The 17,705-nt window shown below is 41.6% G+C and overlaps 1 protein-coding gene across 6 annotated transcripts in view; it reads left to right on the forward strand.

The window, feature by feature from the left end:
- RABGAP1 (RAB GTPase activating protein 1) overlaps positions 1-17,705 on the forward strand; it is a 123,977-nt gene that overhangs the window by 13,202 nt on the left and 93,070 nt on the right. For 5 of the 6 annotated variants that reach the window (XM_037879933.2, XM_043530784.1, XM_037879935.2 and 2 more), the window contains 4 exons: positions 5,581-5,815; positions 8,173-8,377; positions 9,323-9,497; positions 13,704-13,861. In XM_037879933.2, coding sequence (XP_037735861.1) covers positions 5,581-5,815; positions 8,173-8,377; positions 9,323-9,497; positions 13,704-13,861 — 773 coding nt within the window. The other variant, XM_037879936.2, reaches the window with a different exon arrangement.

Consider the following 17,705-nt stretch of genomic DNA (forward strand, 5'->3'; position numbering starts at 1 on the left):
CAGCACATGGAAATTGACCTTTTTAAAAAAAAAAAAAAAAAGATCTCAAGTAGGGATTGCCCAGATTGTATGTGTCAGAGGCAGAAATGGGGAGAAGACTTTTCTCAGGGATGATGAACTGTTTCAGGATGTATGACTAATCTCATTTGTTTGTATGTGCTCTAAGTCCAGCTGCCATCATGTTGCCACCAAAGGAGGCAAAAATTTGTATTGATCAAAAAAAATCTGAATGGCATTGATTTTGAGAGTGTTGTTTTATCTCTGTAATTCTAGAACTGCAGTTCTAGATCTTATTTCTCTTGCTTCCTCACCAGGCATCCTGCTGAGTTTTAAGCTTCTTTGCACGCTCTGTTTGGTGAACTGCATAAGATGCATATTGAGCCTGAGGAGCTCTTCATCTTGAGTTCCTTTGATATAGACCTCTGTCTGAGCTAATAGCTATTTTTGTTTCTTTGTAAAAAGTTGTATAAAATCCAGCAAGATACATTTGCTCCTGAAAGTGTAGTCATGGCCTGTATCTTTCTGTAGCTGTTCATAACTATTAACTTTTTTTTTCTTTTTATATATGCTGACGTACATGGTTCACACAATTTAAAGGGGTGCTTTCACTGAGCGTATGCCAAAAATGCCACCTATCAGTGGTTTCTGCTGTCAACACTTTCCCCCTTGTCACTTTGCTTGTGTGAGCTGGCAGTTGGCATGAATTGAATTTACAAAAATCCCATTCCTGGAGTACTCTGTAGAATGGGTGTTTTGTAATAGCACAGTACTTAAGCTCTCAGAGGGCAGAGAAGGCTGGTGGGTTGTGTGCATGTGCACACACCTGAGGGTAGCAGGGGGTAGATAAAATATAAAAATTACCCTTGGTTTGTTTTGGGTACAGGTAATGGTAGCGCACATAAATGGGTTTTGTGGTGCTGCAACATCTTATAGTTAATGATTTTGGGATCATGCTGGGCTCCAGTTTTTGTTAAAATGAGAGAAAGCATCTATCCTGAACAGACAGACAGACAAACATTTACCAGATCATTAATCTCTTTGCCTTTCCCTTCTTCACCCCCACTTCTGTCGGGGTTCCCAACAAACCTACAGAACTGTTACAGCTTAAATGACCCCCACTGTTCCTAGAACATGGCTCACTAGTAGTACCATTGAATCACTGTCTTCCTGTCCTTGGCATCCAATTTGCATATAAGTCAGTGTTTGTTTTTTTTATCTTGGCGCCTGGGCAATATGTTTGTTGTGTTTACCACATTGGGGCTTTTGAATGCAGCTGTAAGAGTCCTGCCCTGTGTCCAGGTTTCAAGTGTACTGATGTTTCTTTTCCATTTTTTTAATCGTAGTCTGGAATGAGGCGCACAGGTATTTACTTGGCTTTTGTTTGCCTTATCTTCTGTGACTGTTCATAGACAGCCACAAGTTACTGAGGCTTCTAAGGCCATACGTCTTGGTGAGGTGGTTTCTTTCCTTTGCTGCAGGCAAATGAGCCAGGATTAAATGCAAGAAACCTTGAAACTGTACTGAAAAGCTCCTCTCTGTGAGTGATTCCACAGCATCGGCAGCCTGGCTCTGGACGCGCTTGGGGATTTTTTTGCTGGCCTGGACTCTACAATAATACGTGTTAGATTCTTCCTGCTTTCAGTTTCATGTGCTCTACGTTGCTTTTATTGCTGATTTGTTTCACTCCTCATGTACCATCTGCTAGGGCAGTGGTTTTCAGCCTGTGGTCCGTGGACCCCTGGGGGTCCGCAGGCTATGTCTAAGGCAGTGGTTACAGCCCGCAGGTCACTTGCGGCCCAATCAGCACACAGCTTCATCCCATGTGATATCCTCTGGGCCACACAGGTAGTATATATATTGTGTTATGTGGGCCACTTCTACAGATAGAGAGCTGCATATGCTGCCCACAGTGGTAAATAGGTTGAGAACCACTGGTCTAAGGGGTCTGCGAAAGGTGAAAATATTAAAGTTTCAGATTCCAGAAGAGGCATTCTGTTTTTCTGATCAGTCAAAAGTATGTGACTACCCCAACTTACAGGTCAAAACCCGGAAGTGTTGTTACCATAGAAGCTCACAGTGCCGCACCTTTTCTCACTCTGTGTCAAATGCCGTGCTGAGCACTTATAACATGTGTAGCTGAGTTCTGTTCGGTCAGTTTTCAGTCTAAGACTTCTATATTAGGGGTCCACAGACCACAGGTTGAATTTCCAAGGGGGTCCGCACCTCCATTCACAATGTTAGGGGTCTGCAAATGAGAAAAGGATGAAAACCACTGGGCTATGAAAAGCTGGAGCTTTCCCCCTCTTAGATCACTGGTTTGGCTCTGGCCCAGGTCACTAACAATTGAAATTTATCATTGAAAGGGTATTCAGTGGCGTATGTAAAATGCTGTGTACGTCTCAGTTCAGTGACTAGTGAACAGGTATTCAGGTCACAAACAAGGCCACCGCCACCACAGTCGGCACTAATTAGGCACCTTTGGCAGGCTCAGCATTGAGGTCAAGGATTGAATGAGCCGTGAGGGCTAGTCAGTTCAGGCGTAAGGCATAGTGGTGGCAGTTGTGTGGAAAGCTTGGCCTGCCACTGCATGTGCTTCACAAGATAGAGAACTTAGTACAGCATTGTCAAAGTGATGCCTTTGATCAGAACTAAATTCACTTTACATAGTATAGAGGGGGAAAGAGCAGTTGATTTTCATTTTTGTTTTTCACGTGTGATAAATGGCTAGCAAATCAAGGAACTGTTTAAACCCTAAGCATCTGGTCGCTATACAATTTGGGGTTTTCAGACATAGATGTAATATTTATTTCTGTGTTTTGTGGGGATAACAGAGTGAAGATTTGGAAAGTCTGGGGAAGGTGTTAGACATGTTTTGAGATTTCTCCACTTTCCCCCTGGTCTCCCATGTTTAAGAAGGATGAATTCAAACTGGGACAGGTACAGAGAAGGGCTACTAGGATGATCCGAGGAATGGAAAACCTGTCTTATGAAAGGAAACTCAAGGAGCTTCGCTTGTTTAGCCTAACCAAAAGAAGGTTGTGGGGAGATATGATTGCTCTCTATAAATATGTCAGAGGGATAAATACCAGAGAGGGAGAGGAATTATTTAAGCTCAGTACCAATGTGGACACAAGAACAAATGGATATAAACTGGCCATCGGGAAGTTTAGACTTGAAATTAGACGAAGGTTTCTAGCCATCAGAGGAGTGAAGTTCTGGAATAGCCTTCCAAGGAAAGCAGTGGGGGCAAAAGATCTATCTGGCTTCAAGATTAAACTCGTTAAGTTTATGGAGGAGATGGTATGATGGGATAAAATGATTTTGGCAATTAATTGATCTTTAACTATTCATGGTAAATAGGCCCAATGGCTTGTGGTGGGATGTTAGATGGGGTGGGATCTGAGTTACTACAGAGAATTCTTTCCTGGGTATCTGGCTGGTGAATCTTGCCCACATGCTCAGGGTTCAGCTGATTGCCATATTTGGGGTCAGGTAGGAATTTTCCTCCAGGACAGATTGGAAGAGGCCCTGGGGTTTTTTTGCCTTCCTCTGTAGCATGGGGCACGGGTCACTTGCTGGAGGATTCTCTGCACCTTGACGTCTTTAAACCACAATTTGAGGACTTCAATAGCTCAGACATAGGTGAGAGGTTTTTTGCAGGAGTGAGTGGGTGAGATTCTGTGACCTGCATTGTGCAGGAGGTCAGACTAGATGATCATAATGGTCCCTTCTGACCTTAATATCTATGAATTTAAGTGTTTGAAATTTGGAGATAGGTTGGGGATGGGGATTGATCCTTGAAGGCCTGCAGGTGGCACCTGCTGTGTGTCAGAATTACAGCTCAACAGGAATAACTTTGAGTGATATAAGAGAACCAGTAACGAGGTGACTATCTCCTGCTGGGAATTTTACTCTAATTTTCATTAGAGGGCATGTACTGTGTAGACTCATATGAACATCCATGTCACAAGGTATTGTTAATCCAGATTTTTTTCTTACTCTCATAGTAGATTTCATTTCAAGGCTCTAATTGTAATATGCGAAGCTCTCCCAGTATCTGATTTGGTGTGTTATTTTGACAGTCTTACCTGGATTGTGGGTTGACTTAATCACTGTTTGACTTTGAGGACATAGGCCATTGCTTCAAAAGCTTTCAGGATGAGTTGATATTCCACTAAGATACGTTTGTTATGGTGCAGATAGAATTATATGCTTCCTTATGTAAGAGGTGTTCTGGGCAGACTTCTGTGTGAACTGAGTCTTTCTTCATGCTTTACTGTCTAGTTTCCAAGCAAAAAGGAGAGGAGGAGAACAGGAACTAATTCCAGATTTTTTTCTGTGTAAGAGTTAGAAAAAATTTCTAACAAAAAGGACTAATAAAAGGTGCTAGGGATCTGATATAACTGAACTGATATAACTCTAACTTATGGGCAGTGTCTTACATCAGTATCTTAAAAAAGATGGGTGTGGTATGGAAATGGATGTCAGATCATAGGAAAATGGGGTACAATGCCAACAGGAATAGGTATGGCTACCAACAAGTTAAGTGTTAGAACATTAGTAAATATCATTGGCTGCCACTCGGCAAAATGCTTTCAAGATGCTTTTTGCATCTCCTTGTCTGTTCTATGGTATTTGTGACACACATCACTTTTATATCTAAATACCATTGTGACAGGTAGAGATACTGATTGGTAAATTACATAATGGGTTCCTGAAATGTGACATTTTAGACACTTTGGAAGCACAGCTGTAGAGACCAACTCTTACACCTTGTACCTCATAATGCGCCTCTATTCTATTCCCTCATTCCATAGAGCTCCTCTGTATCCCTATAGACGTCCTAGCCAGCAGTGTTCCTCTTCCTTGGCTAGATTTTCAGTTTACTTTAGCCACTGCAGAGTACTAAATGATGACTCCATGCTCTTACCACCTAAGGCTCTGATGTTGCACCATTTAAGTGGGTGCAGGGTCAGTGTCAGCAAGCAACACAACTGTGTGCATTTAATACTTCACCTAAATGGCTTCTGTTTTTGATGCCGAGGGTATAAATCTATTTCTGACTCCCCTCTCCTGAGCCCTCTTCCTGTGTAATCTTATTATTTTATCAGTAGACAGAGGTCTTTGCCTCCTTACAAACAGCATAGTGTATCGAATATTAGGCACTTGCTGTTGCCACTGAAGGCCTCCATAGAAGCCATAATAGTACTAACTTCTGTTAATACTTTTATTTGCGTATACTTTATATGATGTCTGACTAGTTTTGGAGGACACTCACCTCACTCTCTTTTCCCATGTCCAAGTAATTCCTGCTCTCAGAGCTCTTTGTAAGGTATATTGAAGTATTAAACAAGGCCAGCTTTGTTTCTGAAGAAAAGCGCTCATATACTAAATCTAGGGAAATCGGTTGCTGCATGTCTGGATTTCATTTAAGTTTTGTGTGTTTAGATTGTGCAGTTGTAGCTGGTGGCAAGTCTGGATTTATGCTAGTTGTTCTTTAATTCTTTATATGTGAGTTTTTCTTCAACTGAACAATCCTTTTTCCTTAACCCCTGTCCTGATTGTGTTTATGACTCTTAGATTGTAGGGAATGGGAGTGAGCAGCAGCTGCAGAGGGAACTTGAAGATGTACTGATGGATCCACCCATGGAAGACCTGTCCAGTGACCGGGAACATGGGGAAGAAAGCCGGACTGATGGAGAAGGGGAAGATCCCATCCTTCTTGAGGCTTCAGCATCCTCTACCATTAACCCGGTGTCGATGACAGGACTCCAGAAACCTGAGATGAGCCTGCCAGTGAAACCGACACAGGGAGGTTAGGAAATACTGGGGAGTACCTACTAGCAGCCATCAGAAGTTCTATGTTTCTCTACGTGTGATGCACAATGTATGAAGCACTTGTCATGTCGTCTGCTCATATAGTAGGATGGTATCAATAGTATAGTCAAACTTACTACTTCAGAAGTAAGTTAGCTACTCGAAACAATGTGCTGTAATGCAGATGAACAGGGTGAATGTATTACATTGTTTGGGTCTCTTTTACCCAGAGGGATCCCAAAGGGATCCACCATCTTATGTATGTTTCCACTGAAATGCAGCTGCTTCTGGGGTAGAGGTCAGGAGACAGTTGGGGCACTGTGAGAGGAAAGGGAACTTTGTCTAAAGATACTCGATTAAAGCTCCTATTCTTACAGAATTGGCATGGGGTCTTCAAAGGTATTGCAGAGCAGATGAGGTGAAATTTTCAAAAATGCTTAGGTGACTTGGGTGCTTTTAAAATTTTTTAGCCAGGATCTTGTTTTTGCGGTCTCACCTGAAAAACCCATATGCATGGGTTGAAAAGTGTCTGATCCTCAACTTATTTGTCTACAGAGAATAAAGAGTGAAGATGGTCCATCCCATGGGCATTCATTCATAAGGTTTAGGCTTATAAAATGTGCTTGCATAAAATTTGTGAATTTAATAAATAGTTCTGATATCACTCAAAGAGCTAGCATGCGCTCTCTCTCTTTTAAGAGATCCCCAGTAAAATCCTCTCCCAATTCAAGTTTCCTAATTCTTATTTTTAGCTGCTAAATAGCATTAAAAGAATTTAAAAATACACTTCTGATGTCACTTTTCTGTCTGAGTAACGTTGTAGTTGCCAGAGGGATGTCATGTGATTTCCCATTGGGAGGGGAGGTGGCCCATGAGATCATTTAAGATATTGTTCAAACTATGGATAAAGTTTTGAAACCCCTGTCCTGAAGGAAAATGATGGTTGGTTCACAGTGTGACCACGATGAGTGCTTTAAACATGTGCTGTCTGTTAAATTGGTCCGATTAGAATGCCTGTGACTTTTGCTGCCTTGGTGAAAATGAGTGCATTCGGACAGGATGCTAGAGTGTACCCCCATGGAGAGAGTCAATCTTAAGAGCTTGGATAGCCCTGTGGCTCTCTTTCTATTTCTAATCACAGGCTTTCCATATCCCTTTTAGTCTGTCCTGGCTTTTTGTAATGTCTATATGAAATTACTATAAGTCGGTGCACAACTGGTTGAAAGACCATACTCAAAAAATAGTTATCGATGGCTCGCTGTCAGACTGGGAGGGCGGATCTAGTGGGGTCCCACAAGTGTCGGTCCTGGGTCTGGTACTATTAATATTTTCGTTAATATCTTGGATAGTGAAGTGGAGAGTATGCTTATAAAATTTGCAAGTGACACCAACCTGGGAAGGGTTGCAAGCACTTCGGAGGACAGGATTAGAATTTGAAATGACCATGACAAATTAAAAAATTGGTCTGAATACAACAAGATGAAATTCAATAAAGAGAAGTGCCAAGTACTTAGAAAGGAAAAATCAAATGCCCAACTACAAAATGAGGGATAACAGCGAGGTGGCAGCACTGCTGAAAAGTGTCAGGGGGTTATAGTGGATTGCAAATTGAATGTAAGTCAACAATGTGCTGCAGCTGCAAAAAAGGCTAATATCATTCTAGAGTGTATTAACAAGAGTGTCCTATGTAAGACATGGGAGGTAATTGTCTTGCTCTGCTCAGCACTGGTGAGGCCTCAGCTGAAGGGTTATGTCCGATTCTGGGTACCACACTATAGGGAAGATATGGACAAATTGGGGAGAAGTCCAGAGGAGAGCAACAAACATGATGAAAGGTGTAGTCAGCCTGACTTATGAGGAAAGGTTTAAAAGAAATGGGCATGTTTAATCTTGAGAAGAGTCTGGGGGGGGACGGACCTGATAACCATAGTCAAATATGTTAAGAGCTGTTATAAAGAGGATGGTGATCAATTGTTATCCATGGCTACTGAAGGTAAGACAAGAAGTAATGGGATTAATCTGAACCAAAGGAGATTTAGGTTGGCTATTGGGAAAAACTTGCTAATTATTAGGGTAATTAAGCTCTGGAGTAGGCTTTCAAGGAAGGTTGTAGAATCCCCATCATTGGAAGTTTTAAAGACAGGTGTTTGTCCAGCCTGTTAGGCATAGTGGCTCTGCCAGAGCTCAGGGGGCTGCACTTGATGACTTCTCAAGGTTTCTTCCCTGTGTTTCTTTGATTCTATGAATGTCGTTGTATGGTTTCAGATCCCTGGTTATTGGGAGGCCTGCCTTGAAGCTTACTAACGCATACCATCTGGCTTGCCTCTTCATTTGTCACTTTGTGCCTTGTTGCAGATTGTGAGGATTCGAGCCCTTTTACACCAGTGGCAGATGAGGACAGTGTGGTGTTCAGCAAGCTTACCTACTTGGGCTGTGCCTCAGTGAACGCCCCCAGGAGCGAAGTGGAGGCTCTGAGAATGATGTCTATCTTACGAAGCCAGTGCGAGATTTCTTTAGATGTGACCCTGTCAGTGCCTAATGTGTCTGAAGGAACCGTGAGGTATGAAGCTCGTTCAGGAACACTCTGGAGTCTGTTGAAGTCAGTCTGATCAGTTCCATCTGTCAAAGGAGAGCAAGCTACCAATCGCAATTAGGAGGAGATATGAGCAATGTGGGATTTCTTTTAAATGTGGCAGAAGGGGGTCTGGAGGGATTTTAAAGAAGAGATGGTCAAGTGGCCTTACAGATCAGTTTGCAACGAACTTCTCATGCACAAGGGGCAGCACGGAATCTTCTTTAATATCTGAATTGTCTTGGAAATGGTGGCTGGGGCAGTTACTTACTGGTTCCTTGGAAATAGAAACTGAATTCTAATCCCAGGGGAGGCAGAGCCAGGACTATAAAACTGTTGATGTGCAAAGTCTCAGGCAGGGAACAGGCTGTAGTCCTCCTCCCCAAAGAATGCCACAGAAGGGCAGGCAAGGGCTATTGTGAGAATGGGAAAATTGTGTGACCTGAAATATGCGTGAACTGCTGTAGGTTAGGTCAGCTTTCTGAATGGGAAGGTCTGAGCTTTATAGGGAAATTATAGACATAAGTGTCTTGCACTTCAGGTACCTGCACTTTTTTTCTTAGGCATAAGGAGAAAAAAGTCAAACAAATAACTTACATTCAAATCCAGCGCTGCTTTTCTTTCCTGTCCTGTCACCTCAGAGTGTAGTGGTTCAGGCAAGATGGAAATACCTGACCCATTTAATAGGATTCCATTTTAATGTTGACTGACTGTACTCTGTTGCGGGAGAGGGGCATTTACACAGGGGTTGGGGATGGGTCAGAATTTCACATATAGTTTATGTCTTGAGATAAATGACAATCGGGGATAGGGTCTCTGTAGCGTGCTTTTTCTAAATATCAGTGGAATCCGTCAATCTCACAAATAAATGGTTGGCCAAAGTAATCCTTGTAAAGCCCAAAACTTTACTTTACTTTTTTTTTTTTTAAACAGGCTCTTAGATCCTCAAACACACACAGAAATAGCAAATTATCCGATCTATAAAATTCTCTTCTGTGTGCGAGGGCATGATGGGACCCCCGAGAGTGACTGCTTTGCTTTCACTGAAAGCCACTACAATGCAGAACTGTTCAGGATTCATGTCTTCCGATGTGAAATCCAAGAAGCTGTAAGTTAAATCCTTTCTTGACCTTACTGGCATTAAGAGCATATCCCAGTAACATTTCTTAAATCTCTTTTGGACTAGCTACACTCTCAGTACTCATAACTCTCGCTAACATCAGTGAGATTGAACATCTGATTTAAGAATTTGGTCCTAACAGCAACAAATGAAACTTATTCTTCAATTTAAATTTGTTTATGTTGCTTTTAAGTCTTATTAAAGTGTCTCATGTTATAGGGATCACATAGGGGTTATAGTGAATTACAAACTGAATGAGTCAATAATGTCAATCCTAAGGTGCCACCAGACTCCTTGTTAACAATGTCATGGAATTGCAAAAAAGGTTAATGTCATTATGGAGTGTGTTAACAGAAGTATTGTATGTAAGATATTGGAGGTAATTGTCCTGCTCTAGCCAGCACTAGTGAGGCCTCAGCTGGAATACAGAGTGCAGTTCTGGGCACCACACTTCAGAAAAGATGCGAATAAATTGGAGAGTCCAGAGGAGAGCAACAAAAGTGATTGAAAGTTTAGGAATCCTGACCTCTGTGGAAAGATGAAGAAAACTGGGCATATTTAGTCTTGAGAAAAGAAGACTGAGGGGCACCTCATAAGTCTTCACGTATGAAGAAGACGGTGATCATTACTTCTCCATGTTCACTGAAAGTAGGACAAGAAGTAATGGGCTTAGTCTGCAGCAAGGGACCACCTTAATCTGTGGGGTTCCCAGAACCGTAAATAACTCTGATACGTCCTCTCAGCCTCAAGTGAGAGCTGCTGCTAAGCTGTGAGACAGCTCACTGACACGTCAACTTGTTTGCTTTATAAGCAAACTCTTCAGGGCTCTGCCAGCCCAAATCTTGCCTAGCAGGTAGCAGTCAGTGACCTCCAGCTCCCAAATCTATTTGCACAGCTCTGTCGCTGAACGCTCAGTTTGCTTGTGCTCCCTTAAAGAGACAGTACCCAGCAGCTTATTACCTCAGCTGGGGTTAGCAAACACTCTATTTTAATTAAAGGACTGAATTGGTTTATAGTAAAACAAGTTGATTAAACAAAAAGACAGAGGTTTAAGTGGTACTGTGTATAAGGAATAAAGATAGAAAAGGTTATGAGCAAACAAAAATAAAAATATGCTTTTAAGACTAAAACCTGATTTAACAAACGAGTCTCTCTTTTTGAAGAAGTGTTTCTGACCAAGGTGTTTTTTCCAGCACGGCTGATCAGACTCTCTGGCCAGGACCCTTCACAGAGCTCAGAGTGCTGGGTATCTGTTTTCTCAGATGAAGGATAACATAGGGATTCTCTCCCTGCTCTTTACGGTCCAGTAAATCTTTGAAAGACATTCTTCTGAGTTTCAGAGTAGCAGCCGTGTTAGTCTGTATTTGCAAAAAGAAAAGGAGTACTTGTGGCACCTTAGAGACTAACAAATTTATTTGTTCTTCTGAGTGAAGAGTATCCCATGATAAAGTTAGTTTTTTCCCTGCGAGGTATAGATGCCATGCTGTCTGGTGTAGACTCTGTCTCCATGCTGGTTTCTCCCCGCTAGTGATTTTTACAATGCAAATGATCTCTTCCTGCAACCTCTGATACCTGTAAAAATGAATAACCTATTGAATTTGGCCACACCTGGTTTGAGGTATTGGCCTCTTTCCTGTGTCTGGAGAAAACTTGTTTATCAACTCTCCTTGTCATGCCTGGTTTAAACACATTTTAGTTACATATTTCCAGCACATCTCTGAAGTCCTTTCTGGATTTACTGTACATATATCACACCAGAATGTTAATGATCAGTGAATTATTAGTATTCCAATGATATATTTATGTTCCATCTTTACGTAAATATCATAACAAACGTATGGCAAATAGCATTGGTGTGCTGTTCAGGTCACAGGGAGATTTAGGTTAGATATTAAGAAAGCTTTCTAATGATAAGGGTAGCTAAGCTCTGGAACAGGCTTCTGAAGGGGAAATCCCAGTCACCAGAAATTTTTAAAACGGGTTGGACAAACACCCGTCACAGGTCATCTAGGTTCACATGGTCCTGCCTCAGTGCAGAGGGCTGGACTTGATGACTTCTCAAGGTCCCTTCCAAGGACCTACATTTCTGTGATTCCGTGTTTTCCATAATGCTACAGCTGTGTAATTCACCGCTGGCTGAATAATTGTGCTCCAAAATCTAAACTTTCATTTAAAGTTTTTCAGCATTTATGATTACAAAGAAAACCTCAACATCTGAATTAAGTGCAGTCTGAGGCAGTGACACCTGACAGCAGACAGCCTGAAACAGTATCTCTGAAGAGTGTGAATTGCCCAGTAGGGTGTTACCTCTGAAAGCAAAAGAGAATAGTTTCAATGTCAGCATTAGCTGCTTCACTGCTGATCATTTTAGCAGAAATATCTTGTGTATGTTCCACAAACCCACATGTGTGTCTCACCTTCCCAGCTGCTAACCTTTATCTGCCCCTTGACAGCTGCTAGGCTGTAGGTATCATTATACAAAAAACGAGGAGTACTTGTGGCACCTTAGAGACTAGCAAATTTATTTGGGCATAAGCTTTTGTGGGCTAAAACTCACTTTAGTGGATGCATGCAGTGGAAAATACAGCAAGAAGATATATATACACAGAGAACATGAAAAAATGGGTGTTGCCATACCAACTGTAACAAGACTAATCAATTAAGGTGGGCTATTATCAGCAGGAGAAAAAAAACTTGTAGAGATAATCAGGATGGCTCATTTCAAACAGTTGACAAGAAGGTGTGAGTAGCAGTAGGGGAAAATATTAGCATGGGGAAATAGTTTTTATAAAAATTTACACCATATAAAAAACTGAAAATGTGGAGATAATGCAAAACAACCTGCATTTAATATAAAAAGAAATAACAAGGGCTAATGCATAGGTTTCATTGAATTAAAAATAAAATTTAATAATATTAAAATTAATACTGTATCTGAAGCTACCCTAGAACTTCCACCAGGGAGATGCAGACTTTAGGTGAAGCTTGCTGCAGCGTACAGGGCACTGTGGTTATAGCTGAAAAAAGGAACCTCATAAATATGGTTTTGCAGATTTGTCAAGCTCCTGGAGGATCTTCTGAAACTTGCCTTTTCCTTTTAACCCTGAAGAGCCAACACGGCTGTGGGAGAGTGAGACACGGCCTACTCTGGACTTGAACAGTAGCAAACACACTAATCAAATTTCAATTGCAGAATCTCTGTTGAAGTGCAGGCCAGAAAGAACACACAGAGAATTTGTGGAGCTGGCAGTTAGACCTTGTTTACACACCCAGTTGCATCAGTTTAACTAAAGGTGTAATATTGCACTTTCTTAGTTAAACTGGTGCTACATTGTGTGTGTATTTTTGCATCCATTTGAACCTGGCTTACATCAGGTGAGTGTAACAGGAGCAGGCTAAATTGATGTAAACCAGGTTTAAACTGGTGCAAGAAGGTATGCATGCAGTGTTATACCAGCATAACTAAGACAGTGCAAGATCATACCTTTTGTTAAACTGATGCAAGAGTATATGCTTACAAAGGACCACCAGTTTGACTAAATTAGTGCAACATCATCACACCCTTAGGGTATGTCTACACTGGAAACTTCAAAGTGCTGCTGCGGGAATGCTCCCACGCTAGCGCTTTAAAGCGCTCAGACTTGCTGTGCTCAGGGGGGTGATTTTTCACACCCCTGAGCCAGCAAGTTAGAGTGCTATAAAATGTATGTATAGCCAAGCCCTTAGTTACATCTGTGCAACTTCTGTATGTAGGCAGATCCTTAGGAAAAAATAATCTTGCCATACAAAATGAGCAAATTTGATACAGAATCATTGAGATGATAAACATCTAGCTAGCCCCACAATGCTATTTTTAGAAACCTTTCAGAGCCTTTAAATAGATAAATTACTACTTATGCATTAGAGAATCAGAGTATGATTATTTCCATAAATTGTGAAACAATCACTCAAGGCACTGTGGAATATTATGAAGAAATGGTCTCTTCATAACTCAGAAGTTGGTAAATGCATAGAAATTGCAACCATATGAGGTGACAGCATGCGCGTTTACTATTTTATCTTAGTATCTTAAGTAGAACCAGAATATATCTGCAATTTCTTGCACAATATTTTTTCATCCCACTGGTTAATGAAAACACAGGTAGCAATCCTCCTTGAATCTTTTCTAATCTCTCTGGTTCTGTATGAATGCAGGTGAGTCGAATACTGTACAGTTTTGCCACTGCCTTCCGTCGTTCTGCCAAACAGACTCCGCTCTCAGCCACTGAAGCCCCACAGACTCCAGACAGTGATATTTTCACATTCTCTGTATCCCTGGAAATCAAGGAAGATGATGGGAAAGGTTATTTCAGGTATTGCTTCCTGATTTCTACTTATCCATCAGCTGGGTCTAGTGTTGGAGGCTGGCTGGAGGGGAACAAAAGTGGTGAAGGCTTACCCCTAAATTCTCCTTTTGAAGAGTTCATACTGTAGAGTAAACCAGGCTCGGGTGTGAGCATTTTTGCTAAATAAAGCAGTGATTTATTTCTGGATTCTCTTCCTTTGCTTAGGACCTCCTGTTAGGCTCTTCTTTTTGTTGTTGTAGTTTTCATTGCATTGAGTCTGAGGCCATCTGCCAGGTGTTTCCTGTATTTTTGTATACCTCTCTTGTCTTTAAAACGCTGTGTACAAAGCAGCTAATTGCATTTAGCAGCATCATGGTTGAGACTAAACATGTCACACTTAAATTCTAGTGTCAAATATTACTGGTCAGATTTTCAGAGGTGCTAAGCACCAAAGATCCTGCTAGAGTCGGTGGGAGCAGCAGATATTAAACACCTTTTGAAAATCTGGCAATACACTTAGCATAAAGCTCCCCTCAAAAAAGATGGAGAGGACATGACACGTCAGCTGCCGCCAGTGTGCTTTACTAAAGTTTTAAACCCACTCTGGCCACCTGACATAAAACCTTGGGTCTGGGTAAATCAGAAAAGTAGCTGGACTTAAAATTTCGCAAGATTAATCAGAGAGGGCTTGTGGCAAGCAAGGCCTTTCATGCTCAAAATTCATCAGAGACCAGAGGTGAGGATGGCAGTATTTAGAAGGCTTATTATCTGATACTCGGATATACCATCTGCTTGGTTGCAGGTTTTCAGTATTTTTATTAGTGCACCAACACATTTATCTACTAACCCAGAAAACAGAACAGAATTTTCAAAAGCATGCAACTGAACTGAAAAGATGAAAATTACTCTCCATGTGATGCTGAGATTATCCTGACAAAGTTTCCTGTCACAAAGATAACCTAACTATTCACCACATAGTACAGTGTTATTACTGCTTCATCAGCCAGCAGCCTGATGACCAAGACCACAAGGCCCTGCCCAAACTACTATACCAACATGGCACAAAAATGTGTTCCTTGCCCCCTTTCCCATCTGGTCACGTATGCCCCTTTCACTACTTCATCTCTGAAGAGCTAGCACTGCAGCACCACAGGGTGTCAAATCAACCACCCAACAGTGAATATATTTCTATACAGATTCTTATTCAATAGGACTTCAGATTTTAATGTGAAAGTATTCTTAAATTGAGTAACTTTTCAAAAGCCAGGGATGATTTTGCATGTTAAAAGGAGCTAGTATGTTCCTGTAGATCTGCACCTTTGGCCCCTCTAGAAGTGTATTTGGAAGCTCGTTTCCTGCTTCTAACGCTTGTCATTAATTTTGCTCTTGCTCTGAGCATGGTAAATGAAATTAAACTGTGCTTACACTTCAGAATCTTTCCAGCAGAAATCTCTCTCCTGGGAAGCATTGTGCCAAGTACAATATGAGAGATGCTTTCGCTGCAAGATTGGAGCTTTTTGGTAAAGATGCAGTGACTACGAAGTTGTGTAGTCTAAGCAGGAATCTCGAGATCGCACTCCAGCCCTCCCCATGCCTTGTATACCAGTAGCTTTAATTGCTGCCTTCATAAGGGTACATCTACACTGAACAAAAAATCTGTGTCACAGCCACAGTTGGCCCAGGTCAGCTGACTTGGGCTCATGGGGCTAGGGCTGTGAGGCTAAAAATTGCTCTGTAGATGCTGGGCTGGAGCCCGGGCTCTGGGACCCTCCCCACTCGCGTGGTCTCAAAGCTTGGGCTCCAGCATGAGCCCAAAAGTCTACACAAGAGAGGGGTAAAGTTCCTGCGCTCTTGTTCGCTTCTCAGGGACTTCCTCAGGATTGGTCCCAGCATTTGTTACGGGGGAGAAGGAGGGAAGGAGGCTGAATTCAAATTCATTATCAAAGGGCTCAAATGTTAACAACTCATCCCTGTCATGTGATCCGTTTAATTGAAATTCAAATCTCTGCTTGTGATTTATGCTGCTAAATTTCGCTACGAGCTACAAATATTTAATTATAACCTTGTAAATGGAACTTGCATCTATTCCTAAATGCTTGTTCTCTGTGTTCTGGTTCTCAAAGACAGCTAATTTTGTTCTGTCTTCTAATCCAAGTGCTACTGGATTTTGTATGTGTTCCTATGTCCACAGACAATGTAGCAGTTCTAGAGTGCCACTGTGTATGAAACTGGATAATCTTGATTCCTCAAAGGCCTTTTTCAGTTTCTGGTCAGTCTATACACAGTGCCCTCAAGTGTTTTATGTAACCATTTGTAGTATTTTATAATTGTTGAGTTGCCTTTATCTCAGAGTAGCAGGACTGCCATATGCTCTTGGAGTTGTAGAGCAGTTTGGCTGCTGGCCATAGGCACAGAAATGTTTCTCTTCTTGGATTTATGTCCAGTGGAAGTGTTGTTTAAAAACAAATTCCCTTTCCTCCTCCTTTTATTATGGCATCTTCTGGAAACATCCAAAGCACTGCTCAAATATAACAAACTGATATACAGATTCAGGGCCTGAACCCCTCTCAGGGTCGGGCCCTATGCAAGGATCTTTTCAGCTACAGAAATGTGGCTTCCCTTGGGGTGAAATACAGCAGCTATTTTAGCACCACATAGCAACCTTATTTTAGGAAAAGGAAGTAAAAGAGAAAATCTTACCCAACTCAGATGTTTGGGAGTGGTATGGAGGGAGCAGAATGTAATTAGCCTAGTCAGGGCACTTTGATTAATAATACTATTCTTTTCCTTAAAGAGAGTCAGTGAGATCTGTAATGACCATGTGTGATTAGAATGTAAGTTTTAAGTCTTAAGTGAAATATCACCAAATGTCATGCTAGAGCAGTTGAGCCCAGGGGGTAGTGTCTGTTGTTTAATTGCCACCTTATAGCTATTTCTTGGTGGTCTCCCACTCAGAAATTGTCCAACCTCAACCTTATTTAGCTTGCAAGATCTGAAAGCTTCAGAGCACATGGCGATTTGACTCCTTTGTATGTTACGTGCAAGTCACTGTTAAGTTTTAAGCACTTGGTGTTAGCCGCTCCACACTGTTCCTTATAAAACCGCTCAGTCATAGATAAACACTGAGCTGTACTCAGTTTGTGTTTACATAGCCTGTCTCTCTTCTCAGTCTTTAATTTAAAGACTTAATCCCTTGCCTCCTTTTATTTTATTTAATCCTATGCTCAGAGGAACATGGACTTGTGTAAAGTGGAAACCAACAGTTCATCAGTTCCCTCCAACAACTGTTTCAGCTGCATCTCACTGTTGAGCAGGCAGTCCCAGTTCTATCACTTAGACATCCATGTTGGCCATTTAGCGCAGTGCTGCCTGCTCCCACATCAGCAGGCTGTCCACTGCTTTGGTAAGCATTTAGGAGAAGCCCTTCTCAGTATCTAGCTGAAGAAAACTGGCTAGAAAAATGCAAATCTAAGGTAGAACGATAAGGGCTTTAAGTGGGCATTTTCTTTGCTCAGGTGCTTGTTACATGCTTCCAAAGGCCCTACTGCCACATTGTGCACACGAGTGATTCACAGTTTCTAATATGTAATAAAATTGCTTTAAACCTCAGTATTTTAAAACCTCTTGTCTAAATGCCACTGAAAGCATCCAAGAACAAGCTACATAATACAAGGAGTTATGTTAGTTAATTTCAAAGCCCGAGGGAGTACCATCTCCTGATTATATTGCCATCTCTGTTCTGTTACTGACTGTAGTGGGCAAGGAAGGAAGGTCGGCGTGCGTTTGTATAAGAAGCTGACTTCACCAAATGTCTGATGCTGTTTTGATTTATTGAAAGGAGGAATACAGTTAAATAACGATCTGAGTTTTT

This window comes from Chelonia mydas, chromosome 16 (assembly GCF_015237465.2).
Source record: "Chelonia mydas isolate rCheMyd1 chromosome 16, rCheMyd1.pri.v2, whole genome shotgun sequence".
In the NCBI taxonomy this organism is placed as follows: Eukaryota; Metazoa; Chordata; order Testudines; family Cheloniidae; genus Chelonia; species Chelonia mydas.